Source organism: Canis lupus, chromosome 11 (genome assembly GCF_011100685.1).
Source record: "Canis lupus familiaris isolate Mischka breed German Shepherd chromosome 11, alternate assembly UU_Cfam_GSD_1.0, whole genome shotgun sequence".
NCBI lineage: Eukaryota > Metazoa > Chordata > Mammalia > Carnivora > Canidae > Canis > Canis lupus.
This window is the reverse complement of record NC_049232.1, coordinates 50763472-50782816: the sequence shown is the minus strand read 5'-3', so window position 1 is coordinate 50782816 and position 19345 is coordinate 50763472. Positions and strand designations below refer to the sequence as shown.

Here is a 19345-nt window from a genome sequence, read left to right as displayed (position 1 = left end):
TACACAATCACACATTTGCATAATTATATGCATACCTATAATTCTATATACATATACATGTAATTTTATATATGCATGTTATGCATTCTGCAATTACATACACACATATGTACATATGTGTGTATACATATGTGTGTATGTATATTGTACAAAAAAGCTATTGAATGAGATTGTCCTATACTTCAAACATGTTGTTATAGAAGACCAAAAAAGGGAGAGTTCCCCAAATGTTCTTAGATTAAGATAGAGAAAAGAAACATGACAACTAAATTGATGCATGCTCTTGCATCAAGAAATAAAATGCTACCATGTAAAGGATATTATTGGGATAATCAGCAAAATTTGAATAGTATTGAATCAAAGTTAAATTTGATAAATGGACTATAATTTTGTAAGTGGACTCTAATTAGTCCTTCTCCTTAGTACATATATGCCAAAGTATTCAGGGATGTGGGCGAAGGAATTCTCAAGTGGTTCTGCAGAAGAGTTTATAAATACCTAAAGACAAGACAAATTTGACAAAACAAACACTAAGGATGGGTACCTGAAGGATATATGTTCACTATATTATTACACTGGGTAGATTTGGAAAACTTAAAAATAAACTGGAGAAGCTCTTATAATCTAGGCACAAGGCGATTTGACTTGAACTAAATTTGGTACTAAAGACAGAAGAGAATGAATGAATTCGAAATATATTTTGAAGGCAGAACTGACGAAGCTGGTGATTCGGTAAGACGTGGTGGATGAGACGGACAGGATTCCGCGGCGAGAACCAACAGCCCCGAGCGCCCAAGCCAGCCCCGCCCTTCCTCTTTCGACGCAAGCTGCGGAAGTGAGGGAAAGAAAGCGACCGCTAAGCTACAGGCAGGCTTCCGGTCTGGCGTCGCAAAGAGACCGTAAATGGGAGAAGCCGGCTTGGCTCCTCCCCCTCGGTGGGCGGGCCTGGAGAGTGACAGGTACCAATGGCGAGCGGCCCTTCGAGCGCTCACCCAATGGTTCCGGAGCGGGGCGGAGTCCTGCGGCACGAGGCTGGTCCCCACGCGGCGCGGGGGGTTTGCCGCGGGGCTGCCGCAACTTTCTCGTAAGTCCTCTGCGATTCCGCTGCCAGGCTTCGGTGATTGTGCGGAGGGCTTCGGCACTTCTGCCCACGTGGGAAGAAGTTGTGCCGAGCACGTGGGCTTCCTACCCGAAGTACTGGAGCAAGACCTGGACCCGGAGTTATGGGGCCAGCGCCTGCGGGAGCGCAGGATCGCGGAGGTGCTGGGGAGCCAGAGGTGGGTGAGCCCTCCGGCAGGAAGGAGTGCTTTCTACCTGCCCGAGCTGGCAGAGCCTGGCAGCTCGCCGGCCAGGGGCGCCGAGGCAGTCCGTCCTGGAGGAGTCTTATTCCCCCACATTTCCAGTCTGGGCACCGAGACAGTCGGAGGGAGATGGGAACTTGCGTTATTTGGATAGAAGCGATAAAGCTTCTTGAGCTTTTTCCTTCGAGAGCTCTCACCTGGAAGTTGAAGAGACCCCCGCGGCGTGGATCATTTTCCTAACCAGGTCCTTCTCCTCGTCATTCTGCGAGACCTTCTAATCTCTTGAGCCCAGTTCTGTGCTCGCTGCTCTAACAGAGGGCACATGGTGGTGCTTCTGGGATCCTTCAGTGAGATTCTCCCCGTGTAGGAACGTGGAGTGGGGGCGGGGCCCAGGGCTGTAGGGGAGAAGGTTTGAGACCCTGCAGACCAGGGTGTGAAGCCTGCTTACAGAATAGGCATCCTGGACACCTAAGTGGCTCAGTGATTGCGTTTCTGCCTTTGGCCTAGGTTGTGATCCCGGGATCCTGGGATTGAGTCCCGCATCCGGCTCCCTGGGGGGAGCCTGCTTTTCCCTCTGCCTTTGTCTCTGCCTCTCTCTCTCTCTGTCTCTCATGAATATTTAATTTATTTATTCGTGAATATTTTATTTATTTATTCATGAGAGAGGCAGAGACATAGGCAGAGGGAGAAGCAGGTTCCATACAGGGAGGCCGATGTGGGACTCGATCCTGGGACTCCAGGATCACCACTGGGCGGAAGGCAGAGGCTCAACCACTGAGTCACCCAGGCAACCAGTAAATAAAATCTTTAAAAAAAAAAATGCATGCTAACTGTGGAATCCAGCTCAGGGGACTTCTTTCAAGTGTGCATTTTCTGCCAGGATTACTGAGGATTGGATGACATACTGAGTATATTTTACAGAGGCAGTAGATTCCAGCTCTTTCCAACATTTGGCCACTTAACATTATACTGATGTAGTCTATAGTCAGGGCTTGCTGGCAGGGGTAGAGCCTGGCAGGATTTGGATAGAGCAAGAGTGGAGATGGCATTTGCAGATTCCCATTTGCAGATAACCCAGCAGAAGAGGAAGCTCCCTGATGCATGGTACCTGGAAATACAAGAAGCTCAGGCATTGTTTAGGTCAGGACTCAGTCAACTACTAACCCTGTCAACTTCAGGCAGGGCTCCATGCTTGTGCTGTCACATAGACAGGGAGCCCTCAATTCAAGGAATTTCAGCCTAGAGCTTAGTAACGTTCTTCTAAGTAATGATAATCCTAAGTTTCACAGTCTGGCTCCCATTCAAAAGAATGAACAGGAGCTTGTGAAGTTTTTGCCCACATCCCATTATGGTGGCACTTCTGGCAGTGGATGTTTGATGTCTGTGACCTCACAGTGGCTTCTCTCCTCACTGGCCACAGGTAATGGAACTAGCTCTGGAAGGCACAGGCAAGGAGGGAAAGAAGGAGTCCTCAAAGAAGCATACCCTGTCTGGGTCTCCAGTGGAGGGCCTCCTGCAGCCAGTGAAGCTTAGCCAGGCAGAACTGTATAAGGAGCCTACCAATGAGGAGCTGAATCGTCTTCGGGAGACTGAGAGTCTATTCCACTCCAGCTTGCTTCGTTTACAGGTACTATTGGGTGGCTGGGGCTTTTATTAGAGGGGTGGGCCTGGAACCCTGAGGCTGAAGGACTCTCTGCTGTCTCTTCTTACAGGTAGAGGAGCTACTAAAGGAAGTGAGGCTGCCAGAGAAGAAAAAGGAGCGGATTGATGCTTTCCTACGGGAGGTCAACCAGAGAGTCCTCAGGGTGCCCTCAACTCCTAAGAGAGAGGTAAAGCAGGCAGTGAGAAGAACTGGAAAGCCCAGGAGAGGTCCTCCATGTGGGCATCTGAAACAGCTTTTCTCTTTGCCAGAGGGGTGCTAGGGAGCTCATTTTCATTGCCACTGGAAGTACAGTCAACCACTTGTGCATTTGTTCAGCAAACGCTTATGTTCTTTGCAGCAGTTACATTTTTAGGACACATCAGTGAACACAAGCTGTCTACTTTCTAGTGTTGGGCTTATGGATAGTAGATGATAAACATGACAGGTAAACTGTGTAGCAATGTTAGAAAACAGTAAGCAGTACAGGAAAAGGAGAAAGTAGGGCGAGGTGAGGGGATTGTGGGGATATCAGAAGATGGGAGTGGTTTGCAAATTTATTTATTTATTTATTTATTTTAAATATTTTATTTATTTATTCATGAGAGAGAGAGAGAGAGAGGCAGAGACATAGGCAGAAGGAGAAGCAGGCTCCATGCAGGGAGCCCTATGTGGGACTTGATCCCGGGACTCCAGGATCATGCCCCGAACCAAAGGCAGACGCTTAACTGCTGAGCCACTCAGGCATCCCTGGTTTGCAAATTTAAATAAGGTGGTTGAGATAGGCCTTATTGAAGTGACATTAGTGTGACGATCTGAAGGAAATGAGTCAGCCATATAGATATCTAAAGGAGGAAGAGCATGGCAGGAAGGGGAAATAAACACCACAAAAGCTCAAAGGCAGGAGTAAGCCTGGTATGTTGCTTGGACTGAATGAAGGGAAAATAAGAGACAAGTTCAGAAAGGCAGTGGAGGAAGGAGACATTTCACATAGGGCCTTGTACACTGAAACAGGGACTTTGCCTTTGCTCTGGGTGAAATGAGAAACCGCTGACTGTGTACATTTTTTGGTAGCGCAGTGATGTGATCTCACCTCATTTTTAAAAAGTTCACTTAGATGTTGTGTTGAAAGTAGAATGGAGGAGAATACAGGTAAAATCAGGGAGACTAGTTAGAAACCTATTATGTGGTAATCCCCTGGAAAGTGGTGGCATCTCATACTAGGATAGAGAAGTACAGAAGCAGTCAGTGCCTGGATGCTCTTGACAGTGAAATGGGTATTCTCAACAGAGATGAGTCCAGTGATTTACATGTTTTGTGCTTGAACAACTAGTATGAAGTTTCCTTAATGGGGAGGACATGTTTATAGAAGGACGAGGGGTTTATTTTCAAATGTGTTGATGCATTTAATGTGATATGTCTACTAGACATCAAGGGGACGTGTCCGGAAGGCAATGAAATTAATATGTATCACTGCCTTTCCCCACAGCTGACTGACCAGACTTGGCTCCCAGCTGGGGTTCGAGTGCCCCTCCACCAAGTGCCCTATACTGTGAAGGGCTGTTTTTGCTTCCTGCCTCCGTCTCAGGTCACTGTTGTGGGCAGCTACCTTCTGGGCACCTGCGTCCGGCCGGACATCAATGTGGACATGGCAGTGACCATGCCCAGGGTAAGGTACAGTATTTGGGGGATGGAGAGGCCTGCTCCTTTACCACCTACAAATTCCTGGGTCCCTCTTTCTTTCCCACCTGCCACTGGCCAGGGGATTGAAATCTGAACTGGAAATCAAAAGAGAGCAGACCCCTGCTATCTTCTTGAGGGCAGCTTAAATGTGCCCTTGGGTCAGTTGCTACCCTTTGGAACTTTGCCTTCTCATCTGAGAACTAAGTATATTGTTGTTAGTCCTGGTTCAGACACTCCAGCCAGCAAAAATCCCTGAGGTTTCTAAACTGTGATTCACCTTGGCTTCCTCCTGGCCCCACAAGCCATCTAATAATAGTACTGACGGGCCTGGTCATCTCCCCCTTCTCCTGACCCTCTCCAGGAGATCCTACAGGACAAAGATGGGTTGAACCAGCGTTACTTCCGCAAGCGTGCTCTCTACCTGGCCCACTTGGCTCACCACCTGAGCCAAGACCCTCTCTTTGGCAGTGTTCACTTCTCCTACACCAATGGCTGTCACTTGAAACCCTCGCTGCTGCTTCGGCCACGTGGTGAGAGGCACACACTGGGCTGAAGGCACAGTATGGGATGACAGATTTAGTGGGGGAGATATGGAGGCCTCAAATCCAAGGTGAGAAGTTTGGGCCTCAAGTTTTGGGGGGAAGGTATAAGGACCTCAGAATCTAAGGTGGGAGGGCATGGGCCCTCAGGTAGGAAGAGGGTGCCACAGGGGCCCACATGGCAGATCTGATCACTCTCTGTCTCCCTCAGGGAAGGATGAGCGCCTGGTCACTGTACGTCTGCATCCATGCCCTCCACCTGACTTCTTCCGCCCGTGCCGCCTCTTGCCATCTAAGAACAATGTGCGCTCTGCCTGGTACCGAGGGCAGAGTCCCCCAGGGGATGGTAAGCAGGCCCTGGTATCCAGGTGGAGCTGAAGGGAAGGATGTTGTGGGGATTTCTCCTCTCATGGCTTCTCCTCTCCCTCAGGTAGCCCAGAGCCTCCCACCCCCCACTATAATACGTGGGTCCTGCAGGACATGACCCTTGAGTCCCATGTGCAGCTGCTGTCCACAGTGCTGGGCTCAGCCTTTGGGCTGAAGGATGGTGTGGCACTTCTGAAGGTCTGGTTGCGGCAGCGGGAACTGGACAAGGTGAGTTGCGAGTGGCCCAGCTTCCCTGCCTTACTGAGTGGCAGGCTGGCCCTGAGCTCAGGCCTCTCTCTGCATCTCTTTTTCAGGGCCTAGGAGGGTTCAGTGGGTTTCTTGTCTCCATGCTGGTTGCCTTCCTTGTGTCCACACGCAAGATCCACACCACCATGAGTGGCTACCAGGTCCTGAGGAGTGCCTTGCAGTTTCTGGGTAAGGTGGTGAGACTCGGAAAGGTCAAGGGTTTCACTCTTCCTGTGAATCTTCTCATCATATCAGGGATCATTCAGTTTCTTGCCATGAGACAGATGAGCAGATTGAATTCTAGAAGCAGGCAGTTGCAGCCACTTGACTGGAGGGAGAGTGTCATTAGGGCTGGATCCCCTAGAAGGAGGACACCTTCTGACATACCTCTGGCTCACTTCAGCCACCACAGATTTAACAGTCAACGGGATCAGCTTATGTCTCAGCTCAGATCCCTCCTTGGTGAGTGGGGCAGGGCTGGGTCTGGGCAAGGAGGCTTGAAGGTAAGTCCCCAGTCCTGACTGGCTTCTCTCTCTGCCTCCCAGCCAGCCCTGGCTGACTTCCACCAGGCCTTCCCTGTTGTCTTCCTGGATTCCTCAGGCTATCTCAATCTCTGTGCTGATGTTACTGCCTCTACTTACCACCAGGTACCAATTGTCCCCCATTCCGAGGTACCCCTGATGTCCCAATCCAGATTCCATCCCTTCTGCCAGTACCAGAGCCCCAGAAATTCCTCTCCAGAGAACTTAGGTTAGGCATGTCTCTTGGTCTGAGCAGTCAGGTCCATGAAGGAAGGGTATAGTTGTGATAGGCTCACATGTAAGTTCCCTGTTTACCCCATGGCCGCAGGTACAGCATGAGGCACGGCTGTCTATGGCATTGCTGGACAGTAGAACCGATGACGGATTCCAGCTTCTGCTGATGACTCCAAAACCCATGATCCGGGCTTTTGACCATGTTTTGCAGTAAGTTTAGGGCAGGCAGGCTATGTCAGTGGGTCCTTTTTCCCTAAGGCTACACTGATGGGGCAGAGGTGCTCAGGGAGGTGTTCAGATCTTCCTGGTTTTGGGAGGGGTGGTATTTGGGGTCAGCAATACTTCATTCTGTCTCTTTGTCTCTTTGTGCCCCTCTAGTCTCCATCCACTGAGTCGTCTGCAGGCAGCATGTCACCGGCTAAAGCTGTGGCCAGAGCTGCAGGATCTTGGTGGGGACTATGTTTCAGCTGCTTTGGGCGCACTGACCCCCCTCCTGGAGCAGGGTCTGGGGTCCCGCCTGCACCTGCTGGCTCATTCTCGGCCCCCAGTCTCAGAGGTGAGGTGCTGTGGGGTGGGGAGTTTGTGGGTTTATTTATTTATTTATTTATTTATTTATTTATTTATTTATTTATTTATTTATTTATTTATTTTAAAGATTTTATTTTTTATTCATGAGAGACACAAAGAGAGAGACAGAGACATAGCGGGAGAAGTAGGCTCCCTGATGTAGGACTAGATCTCAGGACCCCAGATCACAACCTGAGCCTAAGGCAGACACTCAACCACTGAGACACCCAGGTGCCCTGGGAATTTGTGGTTTAAGGGGGACTAGATCTGGGGTCCCAGGGGATATAAAAGACCCCATTCCTGTAGCTAGATCTTTCTACCTAGTTGGAAAGTGGTTTGCAGACCAAGCTGGGGCATCCTTGGGTTGAGCTCAGCCTTTTTGCACCCTATAGTGGGACATCAGCCAAGATCCACCAAAGCACAGAGACTCTGGGACCTTGACCCTGGGATTGCTCCTCCGGCCTGAGGGGCTGACCAGTGTCCTTGAGCTGGGTCCAGAGGCCAACCAGCCTGAGGTGAGAAGCCCTGGGGTCTTGGGGGATGACTTGGCCCTGTTTGGGGGGAGTCTGTTGTGTGCTGGCAGAAATGGTATGGATTATTCCCATGCCACTTGGATTGCAGCCTGTCAGAGATTTCTGATAGAAAATCTGATTTCTCCTACCACCCATTGCCTTTGTTCAGGCTGCTGACTTCCGCCAGTTCTGGGGATCTCGCTCAGAGCTTCGGCGTTTCCAGGACGGAGCCATTCGGGAAGCTGTAGTCTGGGAGGCAGCCTCTATGGCCCAGAAGCGCCTTATTCCCCACCAGGTGGTCACTCACCTCTTGGCACTGTGAGTGTTAGCATCTGGATGCTGGGAAGCAGCAATGGACTGGGGAACCTTTTAGGAGGGTCTGGCCCAGGCTTTGTGCTGAGCAGCTAATGTCTCAGCAGCTGCTCAGCCCACACTGAGTCTGTGCTGTACCCCTTTTCCCAGCCATGCCAACATCCCAGATACCTGTGTCCACTATGTGGGGGGCCTTCTGGACGCATTGATCCAAAGCCCAAAAGAGGTAAGGGTCTTGTGTCAGGGATAGGATCAAGCCAGGGGTTGCAGCTTAGCATGTGGGTGGAGAGTTGCAACCTCAGCCTGACTGCACTTCCCATAGTGTCCAACAGAGGGGGTGCTGGCTCTATGCAGCCTGGGCTGTGGCACAGTCCCAGGTGGTGGTGGTAGTTTTGTGTGGGGGATGTTCTATAGCATCCTGGCTCCCTGACCATGTTCTCCTTCTCAGACCTCCAGCACAGGTGAGGAGGCTCTGGCAGCAGCAGTACGTTGCTACGATGACCTCAGCCGCCTCCTGTGGGGGCTGGAAGGTCTCCCGCTGACTGTGTCTGCTGTGCAGGGAGCTCACCCGGTGCTGCGCTACACTGAGGTGAGGTGTGAAGGGCAGGGAGCCCTTTCTGCCTGTGACCTCTTGCCTCTCCCCCACCTACCAGTATTCCCCCTTCCAGTTCATATGTTCACTCTCTCCCAGTCCCAGGCCCCTTCCTTAGCCCTGCTGCTTCCGTAGGTGTTCCCACCAACCCCAGTCCGGCCAGCCTACTCCTTCTATGAGCACCTGCGAGATCGGGCCTCGCTGTTACCCCGGCCCGACAAGCCCTGTCCAGCCTATGTGGAGCCCATGACCGGTGAGGAGCCTCTTAGGAAGGATGAGAGGAACCCTTCCCATTCCATGTCACAGTCTCGAGACCTCCTACTTTTCTTCCTAGTGGTATGTCACCTGGAGGGCAGTGGTCAGTGGCCACAGGATGCTGAGGCCATACGGCGGGTCCGAGCTGCTTTCCAGCTGCGCCTGGCAGAGCTGCTCATGCAACAGCATGGGCTGCGGTGTCGTGCCACGGCCACACACACTGATGTCCTCAAGGTTAGGCTGGTGCAGGGTAGGGATTCTCCGGAGAGGGAAGAGACAGGGTGTTAGGGTGCTGCAGGCTGACATGCATCTCCCACCCCATACTCCTTTCAACAGGATGGGTTCGTGTTCCGGATTCGTGTGGCCTATCAGCGGGAGCCCCAGATCCTGAGGGAAATGCGAAGCCCCGAGGGGATGATCTCATTGAGGGATACACCTGCCTCCATCCACCTTGAGAGGGACACGAGGCATTTGCCCTTGCTCACCAGTGCCTTGCATGGGTATGGCCACCTGCACAGGTTCTTTTGCCTGTGGATCCTTCCCTGCTCCCATTTTGCTTTCCTGGCCACCTGCCTTTCTGGGAGGCCAGGTAGTATAATAGGGATATGAATTATGGAGTCTGGCAAATTCTAGAACCCTCACCCTGCCACTTCATTGGCTAACCTGTTGGCATTAGTTAGGGGTATGTGAGATTCTGCATAGCATGGATCAGCAGAGAGGGTAATTTCAGTAAAGGTTGAGTAGATAGTGGTGGTGAAGCTGAAATATGGTTCTTGGGCCTTGATGGCCTGAGTCTCATTGTCACTACTCTCTTTCCCTTCTACAGGCTCCAGCAGCAGCACCCAGCCTTCTCAGGTGTGGCACGGCTGGCCAAGCGATGGGTGCGCGCCCAGCTTCTGGGTGAGGGGCTCAGTGATGAGAGCCTGGACCTTGTGGTTGCTGCTCTTTTCCTGCACCCTGAGCCCTTCACCCCTCCCAGGTGATTCCCTCCATCTTTTCCCTAGCCAGAAAGCTCCCCTTAAGGCCACCTTTCATCCCTTAGGCTGTACCTTCAATCCAAATGGAGGAGGGTAGCTGAAACAAGTGACAAAAGAGGTTCTAAGACACCCCTTATCTCCTTAATCCATGCCAAGGGGTCTAGGCTGTCTAGACCATGAGGAAAGCCTTAGGATGGGTGGTTGGACCTAGACTCTCTGCTCACTCTTCCTTCTCAGCTCCCCCCAGGTGGGCTTCCTTCGGTTCCTTTTTTTGATATCAACCTTTGATTGGAGGAACAACCCTCTTATTGTCAACCTTAACAACGAGCTCACTGGTAAGTGATAGGACTGGGGTCAGACTACTGCAGGAACGACCCTTTGTGGATGGCAGAGTAGGGTGCACAGGGTTTTCCTTGTCAGTCTGAGAAGTGTTTATGTGTGTGTGCCTGACCCTGATGGCTTTGGAGTGGGAAGTTATTAGGAGGAAGAGACCCAGTTCGAGGCCTTAGGGAGTCCTGAGACTGTAGAGCTACGGTTTGCTTGTACGATGATCAGAAACAGAACAGGCTGGAGGTGGAAAGGAGGCTACCTGGTGAGAGTGGTGAAGGGGGGAGGAGAGTAGAAGGCTACCCTGAGCACTAGGTGAGAAGGCTTGTGGGGAGCTGGGAAGGGCCCGGATTAGAGAAAGATGTCTCGACCTCTTGGGGAGTGGGGGTGATGGTTTCTAGTTGTAACATGAGGAGCTCCTGGTCCCGGCAGAGAGGAAGGTGTCAGCTTCCTAATTCCCCAGGTGTGTGGGAGCATAGGGTTGGAGGGGGTCAAGGGCAGGCCTCAGCTTGTGCAAGCCCGGAAACTAGACTGGGGTGCCAGGCAGTGGAAAATTCTGCCTCTGGGCTGAGCTTGAGAGTTTAATGCCCCACCCAATGGAGACAAACATGGTGTCCTTTTCATTGCCTTTGTCTCTTGCGGGAGGGCCATTGGAAAATCCCTGTGATGGGCCACCAGAAGACCTGGGGCAGCAGAGCATGTCAGGGGAAAGGAGCAGGCTGACCCAGGACCCCCTCTTGTTCACAGTGGAGGAGCAGGCGGAGATCCGTAGTGGCTTCCTGGCAGCTCGGACACAACTCCCAGTCATGGTTATCGTTACCCCCCAGGATCGTAAAAACTCTGTATGGACACAGGATGGACCCTCACCCCAGGTTCAATCCTATTCCTACCTCCAAATTTGTGTTTTTCTTCCCCCATGGAAAAAGTAGGCCCAGCCTGAACTAAGAGAGACCTGTTGTTAGGTCTGATCTATTTGATGTATGTGTACTCCCCTCCCCCACCCAGATCCTACAGCAGCTTGTGGTCCTGGCAGCTGAGGCCTTGCCTGTCCTAGAGAAGCAGCTAATGGATCCCCAGGGGCCTGGCGATATCCGGGTAAGCCCCTGAACATGGGTAACTGGGGATTCTTGCCTCTGAACGTTGGAAGTCTGGAGCTGTAGGGCCTCTCATGGGATGCTCAGTCTCCTCGTTTGCTGCGACTGAATCCAGAAAAGGCATTGAAGCTGCCCATGGTGCCTGACAGTGGTGGAGCCTGTAGGAAAACCAGGGCCTGGCTCTATCCAGGCCTAATGTTTCCAGCCTATGCTCCTCCTGATGGATTGAAGCTGACCCCAGCTGTGGTTCTGTTCCCATCTTCAGATGAGGATTTGGATTCTTAATTGGGGGGCGGTCAGAAAAAAGGAAAGGAGAAAACCAAAGTGGGCTTGTGGAGACTTTGTGGTCCATCTCCCAGTGGGTGCTGCTGACCCCTTCCTACCCTTCCTCAGACAGTGTTCCGGCCACCCCTGGATATGTATGATGTGCTGATCCGCCTGTCTCCCCGCCACATCCCCCGGCACCGCCAAGCCGTGGACTCACCAGCTGCCTCCTTCTGCCGTGGCCTGCTCAGTGAGCCAGGGCCCTGTTCCCTGATGCCTGTGCTAGGCTATGATCCTCCTCAGCTCTATCTGGCACAGCTCAGGGTAGGTCTTAAAGGGCTGACTAAACTGGGGGAGGGGACATCCAGGTGAACCTGGGGCCATGGAGGGGGCTCTCAGGTGTCCACCTGTAGTTTTACCTATGTCCTGCCCTTTCCTAGGAGGCCTTTGGGGACTTGGCCCTTTTCTTCTATGACCAGCATGGTGGAGAGGTGATCGGTGTTCTCTGGAAGCCCACCAGCTTCCAGCCCCAGCCCTTCAAGGTGTGCTGGCTGGTGATAACCCATGTGTTCCCGAGGGTGTACATGTTGTTCCATGTGGGCATGTGTGTCTGTACGTGGCATGCTCCCCAAGTGACCACAGGTCACATGCGAAGCACGTGTGTTGTGTGTCTCTCTCCATTATTGCTGTTCCTCTCCACCCCCACCCCCCCACCCCCACTCCCATTTATTGTCTCTGGGTGTGTCTTTGTGACTCCTCAGTCCACATTTCTCTGGTTCCCCTAGGCCTCCAACACAAAGGGGCGCATGGTAATGTCTCGAGGTGGGGAGCTGGTGATGGTGCCCAATGTAGAAGCGATCCTGGAGGACTTTGCCATCTTGGGTGAAGGCCTGGTACAGGCTGTGGAGGCCCGAAGTGAGAGGTGGACCGTGTGATCTCCAGCCCTAGGAGCAAGCTATAGGTGACAGCGGGACTTCCAGACTTCTGGAGTAAGATGTCAGTGGCATTACCTCTACCCTTGCTACGTACACGTCCTTCAGGAAGTATCTGCTGGCCTGAACACACTGAGATGTCCCCCCAAAAGAGCCCTGCCCTAATTTTCTGTCCAGTGCTTTACCATCGGGGCAGGGGCCTGGTATTCCACAGAGTCCACTGGGCTTGTCTGAACTCCCAGGAGAGGAGAGTGAGCCAGCTCAGAAAGGGAACTAAATGACTCCAAGAGATCCATCCACCTCTCAGCTCTGGCCTGGGCTTTTTTTCTTCCTAGGATGTTTCCAGAAGCTTAGAGAGGAGGACATGTACCCAGGGTTGAGGCTCTGTCTCCTTCCCATCACCAGGGTATGCACCTAGACCTTAGTATGTCCTTCGGGGTAGTGTCAGGCCTTTAAATAGGGCCCAGAGAAGGTGAGATCTGCTGAGGGTCACAGAATGCCAGTATTGAGCAAGGTGCTATTGTTTTCGAGGGTGGGACATGGAAAAGCACAGAGGGCAGAAGGGGCTAGGTGAGTGAAGGCGCAAGGGGTACAGAAAGCCCTGAGCGCTCCCATGGCTGCTCAGCATCTCACCCGCACCCCCCAACCCCCTCAGGCTCCATCTCTCTGCCCATTCATGTCTCAAACTGCCTCCACTGTGTTCCTGCAGTGGAGGTGGAGAGGGGAGCAAGACCCAAGTCCCGGTCTTCAGGAGCTCTCAGTGCCAGGGCAGGGTGGAGGGGGTGCTGCCTCTTTTCAGCCTGGTCCACACCCCACTTCCGGCAGCCTCTCCCTTCTCCGTCTCCCCTAATCCTGGACGTTTCTCCAGACTCAGCTCAAATAGTGCTGCCGCCTCCAACCCTTCCCTTGCCCCCAGCCTGAGGTGCTCTCTCCTCTGAAACACGAGAGTAGTGATTGTTCAGTTTACTTCATAGTCGCCTACAGTGGTGTGAACCTTTCTGTTGTCTGAAACTTGGATTTAAAGTTAAATCACTTGGGAGCAGCCTGGGTGGCTCAGCAGTTTAACACCACCTTCAGTCCAGGGCGTGATCCTGGAGACCCGGGATCGAGTCCCATGTCAGACTCCCTGCGTGGAGCCTGCTTCTCTCTCTGCCTGTGTCTCTGCCTCTCTCTCTCTCTGTCTCTCTCTCTCTTTCTCTCTCTGTGTCTCTATGAGAATAAATAAATAAAATAAAATCTTTTTAAAATTTTTTAAATTAAATCACTTAATTTCCCCATGATCTTGGCTTTTCTGCATTTTTCACATAGTTTTAACTTTGTCTCTACATGTAACCTCTTTGGGGGCAGGTGACATGTTTGAACATAGTTTTCGTGGCATTGAGGACAGTGCTATGCTCCAGTAGGACACAGGTGTGTGCAGAAGGGGCAGCCAGCCAGGCAGATGGAGGGCAAGCAGGGCCACCAGAAGACTTCAAGGAAAGGGAGTCATAATTTGTACCCCCTGCCTTGAGTGTGCGGGGTGGTGAAGGTGAGAGCCATGGCCCCAGAGTTCAGGTACAGCTGACATCCACCGAGTGCCTAGCAAATGCTGCGTGCTGGTAGGTATTTTACCTATCTCCTGTGTGGGAAGTTGTACAGTAATGCCAGCCCTGTGAAGTATGCGCTTAGTTATCCTCATTTTCTGGATGAGGGAGCAGGTGCAGCATCAGGCAGGGGCCCATCGGTGGGGACACTCAGAGGCCTGGCTCTCAGGCTTCGTCCTTAAGGTGATAAGCCACATATGGGAACCCTGATCTCCACTTTGTCCCAATTTTGTTAGTCTCTGTGAACCTGTGCCGGTCCCTAGCTGTCACTGTCATAGGATTAGAAATAGGCATAGAGAATACATTGATGGGCTGTGTGAGCTGGGGTCTGCATCTCCGTGTCCTTGATTCATGAGGGCCACACGTATGTGTGCAGGGCTTTACTGCTGGGGAGAGAAATGCAGTTCCAGCCTTCATGGACCTGCAGTCTGTGGTTGTCCCTGGCTCCTCCTCATTCATTTTTCTCCACAGCCCCTCCCTAGGCTCTAAGGAGGGATGGTGCTGGGCTGTTTCAGACCCTCCTATTTCATCCTCGGGTCAGCTTCAGTCCTGTGGCTTCTGGCCTTTTCACAAACACAGTTCTAGATTATTCCAGTGTGGAATAATCTGCCCCAGGTCAGATTCTGCAGCAGTGGCTCCAAGAGGTGCAGGCAACAGGCCCCCCTTGGGAGTGAACCCTGGCCCTGCTACCTCTCTCTGTGTTCCTGGGCAGGTCACCTCCCCTCATAGGGCCCAGCCTCCCCACTTTTAAAATGGGGATGCAAACGGCTTTGTCAGGGTGCATGATGTGGTTAGGGAAGAGGGCCTGGAACTCAGACCCAAGAAGCCGCCCCATCCTTTCTACACCTCCAGCATAGCTTAGGGGATGGGGTGTGGAGAGAGCTGGAAGCCCAGGCTCGTCTCAGCCCCTCACATTGCAGCTCTGACCTGTTTTCCTCAGGTCTTCTCCGGAAAGGTGAGGCCAGTGTGGTCTAAGACGACCTTGGGGGTAAAGGCGGGTGGCCTGAGGAACTAGACCTTCACTGGAAGGAAAGGAGAGACTAGAAGGAACTGTGTGAACAAGGATGTAGCTTACATCCCCATGGGTATGTCTGCCTCTGGGCTCCTGCATCTAACTTTGCAGGTGGACATGGATTGGGGGGAGTCTGTCGGACGTATGGGGTGATTTATCTGCTCTGTGTTTTGGGAGTGTGGTGCACATGTCTATGTGCTAGTCTGTGCCGGTTTTTGCCTTCAGCTCTGAGTCGCTGTAAAAGGGGAAATCTCTTTTTGAAGAGCAAGTCAGGAAAAACACTCTCAGATAAAAGGCAAAAACTCAAATTTTTACTGTGGATTTATTTAAATGGCCCTAAATAAAGCCTTTTTTCTTGGGATTTGGTTTCCCCAGTTCTGTCAGAACTTCTGAGCCTATGTAGTTTACATTTAATGAATTCTCAAAGAGTCCTCTCTTCTGATTGGTATCACCATCCCTTCTAAACCAGAAGCCTTTTGGGGCACCTTGGTGGCACAGTCGGTTGGGCATCTGACTAGGTTTGGGCTCAGGTCATGATCTCAGGGCTGTGGGATCTGCACTCAGTGGAGTCTGCTTGAGATTCTCTTTCCCCCTCCCACTCGTGGTAGCTCTCTATCACTAAGATAAATAAATCTTTAAAAAAATGTTTTTAAATTATTAAACCAGAATCCTTTTGGCTACAGACTATTTTCTTCTGCCTAGCACCTTCCTTGGGAGAAAAAGAGCAAGACCCCGAAGCCCAGGGGTCCTTGCAGCAGGTTCCCATTCAATGAGGTTCTGAGGGCTGCTCAGATTTGAGCTAGTCTAAGTGCCCCCACCCCAGTAAATACACATGTAACCCCCCTAACATCCGGTACTTACTTTGTGAGTCATAGATTAATCCAGGTGAGAGATGAAGGGGAGGGGAAGCCTGGGGCACGTGAGTCACCCCTACCCTACTCAGGAAGAGGCCAGCCTGTTTGCCCATCCTGCTGCAAAGACAGAGGAGGCGGTGTGGGGGGAACGGGACTCTTAGACTGCCCATGGCACTAATGGGGACCAAGGTGTTTCAAACCCAGAGGGAGACTCATTTCCCTTTCCCACTTCAGCTTCTGAAAATAAGATGGGGAGGATAATTCTTCTGGTTTGCATGAGGCCCAGAGAGGTGTAGGAACTTGTTCCAGGGTCACACAGGGAGCTAGAGGTGGAAATCCAAAGAATCTAGGCATCCTGGCTCCAGGCCTTGCTGCTGAGCCTGGGCTTTCCTGGATCCCAGGGCTGGGGTGAAGAGAAATAAGGGAATGGAAGCTGAGTTCTAGATCTGCAAAATGGGGCAGAGAAGAGTGCAAAGCCTGGCCCCCTTCCCTGTCCTGGGCCACCTGCCAGCCTTGTTGGTCTCTCTCCACCCAGGGCAGTTGAATGAAGCTGTTAGCACGACCTAGAGCAGCAGAGCTAAGGACAGGGGAGGGGTAGGAGTGTGCACACTCTGGTCCACCTTAGCTCAAGCCTGAATCTCCTCTGTCTCCCTAGCCAACAATATTGTATTATAATCCACGAACTTGCTAAGAGACTAGAACTTAATTATTCCACCCACTAGAAAAAGGACAATTATGTGATGGAGGTCTAATTATCGCTACGATGGCAATCATTATATGGCATAGATAGATAGACAGATACAGCATCTTGGCCTTTCTCCAATCGGCCCCCTCAAAAATTCCCACTCCCATCTCTCAATCACGGGGTCTCCCTGGAGTCCATTACCCACTGATCCCGGCTCTAGCCATCCCCAGGAAGTCATACCTAAAGTCTGACTGCAGACTCTCCTGCTGTAGTCTGTCTACTCCCCTAGATCTTTCTTGTGACGCCTCTCCCTGGGGCAGGCAGCTGGTGGCTGCCCTGTAATTAGCATCCAGACTGAGCTGGGATGAGGGGAGAGAATATTGGGGCTCACACGTGCCCATGACCTTTCTGGAATACCAGGTGCAGAGCTTCCTTCCACCACCTGTCCTCCATCCCACCCCCTTCAGACCACAGGCCTCTCAAAGAGCAGTTGTCCTGGGCCCCATCTCATGTTCAAGTTCCTATCTAATTCTGCTCCCCTCCAATTTTGCTGCCCTACTCTGCTCTGCCCCCTAAATCCCCACTTCAAACCCACCTCGCTCCCTATAGCTGTTGCCCCTTTACCTTGGGGGTAACAGGTTGCCCCGCATCTGGCCTCTGTCCCTCTGTGGCTTCCTTCCAGGCTGCCTGGCCTCAGCCTTTCCCCTCTAATACATCAGCCACTTCACAGCTGGAGGGATCCTTCCAATGCTTTCCATTAATTGGCAAATAGAGACCATACCACTTCCCTGCTTAAAACCCTCAGGCCTCCCATTAGCTTCTGTTCTTAGTAGTGGAACATTTGTCAGTTTTCATCTTGTTGAGAACCCTGATGTACCATGGTTAAAATTCTGTGATTGAAGCAGGAAGTGGGGCGAGAGCTGTGCCTCCTTGTCTTCCTTCTCCCCATTTCCAGCTCCAACAGTCCCATTGAGAGCTTCCTCAGAACCCTGGGGATTAAAGAAGCACCGTTTGAATATCTCTGGCCTCTCCATAAGGCCCAGGCCCATAGTACAGAACCCAAGGCCCTTCCTGTGCTACCAGCGACCTTGTCTGGCTTCACTACAGGTGCTCTCATCGTGTACCAGGCAAGGAGCCATACCCAACTGGGCCTGGCCCAGCGGGCTCTCACCTGGAAGACGCTCCACAAAATCCCCAGCCAAATGTTTCCTCCTCCAGGAAGCCTTCCAGTTGCCTCCGCCTCCCAAGAACTCCATGTTCTCTTCCTGGCTGCAGTGGCCAGGCAAATGCCAGGCCCTAATTCAGTGTCCCCCTCCCCGCCCCCCCACCGCCCAGGAAGCCCATGAGCTTTTCTTTCTCCTCAACCTCTGGTCTTGATCTCTCATCCTTTGAGGCAACCATCCTTGTTCCAGAAGCTTTCCTGCTAGTGAAGAAGGAGATAGGAAAACAGAAAAACCAGGGGTTTCAGGGATCTGATCCCTAAGGTGTGAACATGAGCCTTCCAGACACCCTAGGCCTGTTTACAGTGATTGCCTGGACTGTGTCAGCAGCATGTCACTAACTCCCCTCCCCCCAGGCTGGCATGGGGTAGGCCCAAGTGTCTGGCCAGTTAGTTTCCAGACTCCTCAACAGATCCCTGTTCTCTATCTCTGGCTTACTTTGTAAACACTGGACCCAGACCCACAGCCAGGCCCAGACAGGGACACACACACAGAGATATGCACACAGAGCCCCTTGAACATGCAAATGCACACACAGGCCCTAATGGATACACACATGCATGCAAGAACCCTCTGGTTGTCCTCATGTGTATGCGGACCTCCATGGATACATGTACCCACACAGCCAAGAACGCACATGGATGCAGGTGGATATTCACATATGAAGAAATGTGGCTCTGATCAAGGACGCAGCTTCTAAAATGAGTCTTTCTTCATATGTCGACTATGTAATAAAGTTTTCAAAGCCTGAAACACCCACAATCTTGTTTGATTCTTATAGAGGCCCTGGGTTGGGGGATGGGAGGACTCCATCTGAAACTTCCATGTGACTGATGAAGAACCTGACACTCTGAGGGCTGGGAGAAGAGAGCTGTCTAGGTCACCTGACTGGTCAGTGGCCAAGCCAGGCTTAGAGCTGAGATTCTGGATCTGGTAGAGGCCTCTGCCCCATGAGCCTAGCCCTTGTGGTTCTGGACCCTTCCTCAGCAAGGAGTCTAGGCCTCTGCCCATCCCTCTGCCTCCTCTATGACTCTCTGCGGTCTCCAGAGGATGCAAAGAGCTTAGGGACACTAGAAGGTGAACCCAGAGTCCCCAGGATAAGGGTCTAAAGGTAGCTTTTTCTCAAGGTCCATCTGGACTTCTGGCTGGAAGTGCCAAGAGGGTAGTTTGTGTTCATGGGCTCTCTGCCATCTTGTCTGGAGACAGGGGGTGACTGTTGGTGCAGTAGGAGGAGATACTTGCCCACCCCCCCAGTCTGGGGACGCTCATAATAGGATGATTCATCTCTGCTCTCCACTCCCAATTCCAGTCCAGAGCCAGCCCCCAACTCTTGAGGCCTAAGAGCAGGAATAATGTCCAGCAGTGGTCTAAGAGTGGGACACATTCTAGAATGGGAGCTCAAGTGTGGAGAGACTCAGTGTGTTCCTGTGTCTTGGCTCCCTGCTCCTCCCGTGCCTCGGACCTGAGGCTCCCCCGCCTCTCTGCCCCTCTTCACCTCTCCTCTTCAATCCCATGGGGTTTGAATCCCAGCTCAACACATAGTAGCTGAGACCTTAGCAGGTCACTTTTTTCCAGACCTCAGTTTTGTCATCTGTGAAAGGGGGGAAATACATGCACTTTTGGGGATTGT

General features: G+C 52.0%; 1 protein-coding gene across 3 annotated transcripts; it reads left to right on the top strand.

Moving 5' to 3' along the window:
- The first annotated feature begins 811 nt into the window (after positions 1 to 811).
- On the top strand, positions 812 to 12667 carry NOL6 (nucleolar protein 6). 3 transcript variants are annotated; one of them, XM_038552612.1, is made up of 27 exons: positions 812 to 959; positions 1112 to 1277; positions 2722 to 2928; positions 3014 to 3130; positions 4430 to 4609; positions 4985 to 5153; positions 5374 to 5508; positions 5593 to 5756; positions 5843 to 5963; positions 6178 to 6236; positions 6320 to 6421; positions 6624 to 6739; positions 6908 to 7085; positions 7489 to 7611; positions 7778 to 7926; positions 8071 to 8146; positions 8369 to 8509; positions 8648 to 8765; positions 8847 to 9001; positions 9104 to 9267; positions 9594 to 9746; positions 9982 to 10079; positions 10819 to 10943; positions 11077 to 11166; positions 11559 to 11753; positions 11870 to 11971; positions 12215 to 12667. In XM_038552612.1, exons 2-27 carry the CDS (start codon positions 1224 to 1226, stop codon positions 12362 to 12364), a joined length of 3441 nt encoding a protein of 1146 aa, XP_038408540.1. In that variant the 5' UTR covers positions 812 to 959; positions 1112 to 1223; the 3' UTR covers positions 12365 to 12667. The 3 variants fall into 3 exon arrangements, with proteins under 3 accessions (XP_038408540.1, XP_038408541.1, XP_038408542.1); XM_038552613.1 differs by lacking the exons at positions 812 to 959; positions 11870 to 11971; positions 12215 to 12667 and having other exon boundaries at positions 1010 to 1277; positions 11563 to 11742; XM_038552614.1 differs by lacking the exons at positions 812 to 959; positions 1112 to 1277; positions 2722 to 2928; positions 3014 to 3130; positions 4430 to 4609 and having other exon boundaries at positions 5114 to 5233.
- Positions 12668 to 19345: the final 6678 nt, after the last annotated feature.

Excerpts from the sequence above, each read along its gene's own strand:
- NOL6 (XM_038552612.1), top strand. The coding sequence starts at position 1,224 with ATGGGGCCAGCGCCTGCGGGAGCGCAGGATCGCGGAGGTGCTGGGGAG. Across the intron at positions 5,757-5,842 it reads GGCAGCGGGAACTGGACAAG|GGCCTAGGAGGGTTCAGTGG; the intron begins GTGAGTTGCGAG and ends TCTCTTTTTCAG. Across the intron at positions 5,964-6,177 it reads GAGTGCCTTGCAGTTTCTGG|CCACCACAGATTTAACAGTC; the intron begins GTAAGGTGGTGA and ends GGCTCACTTCAG.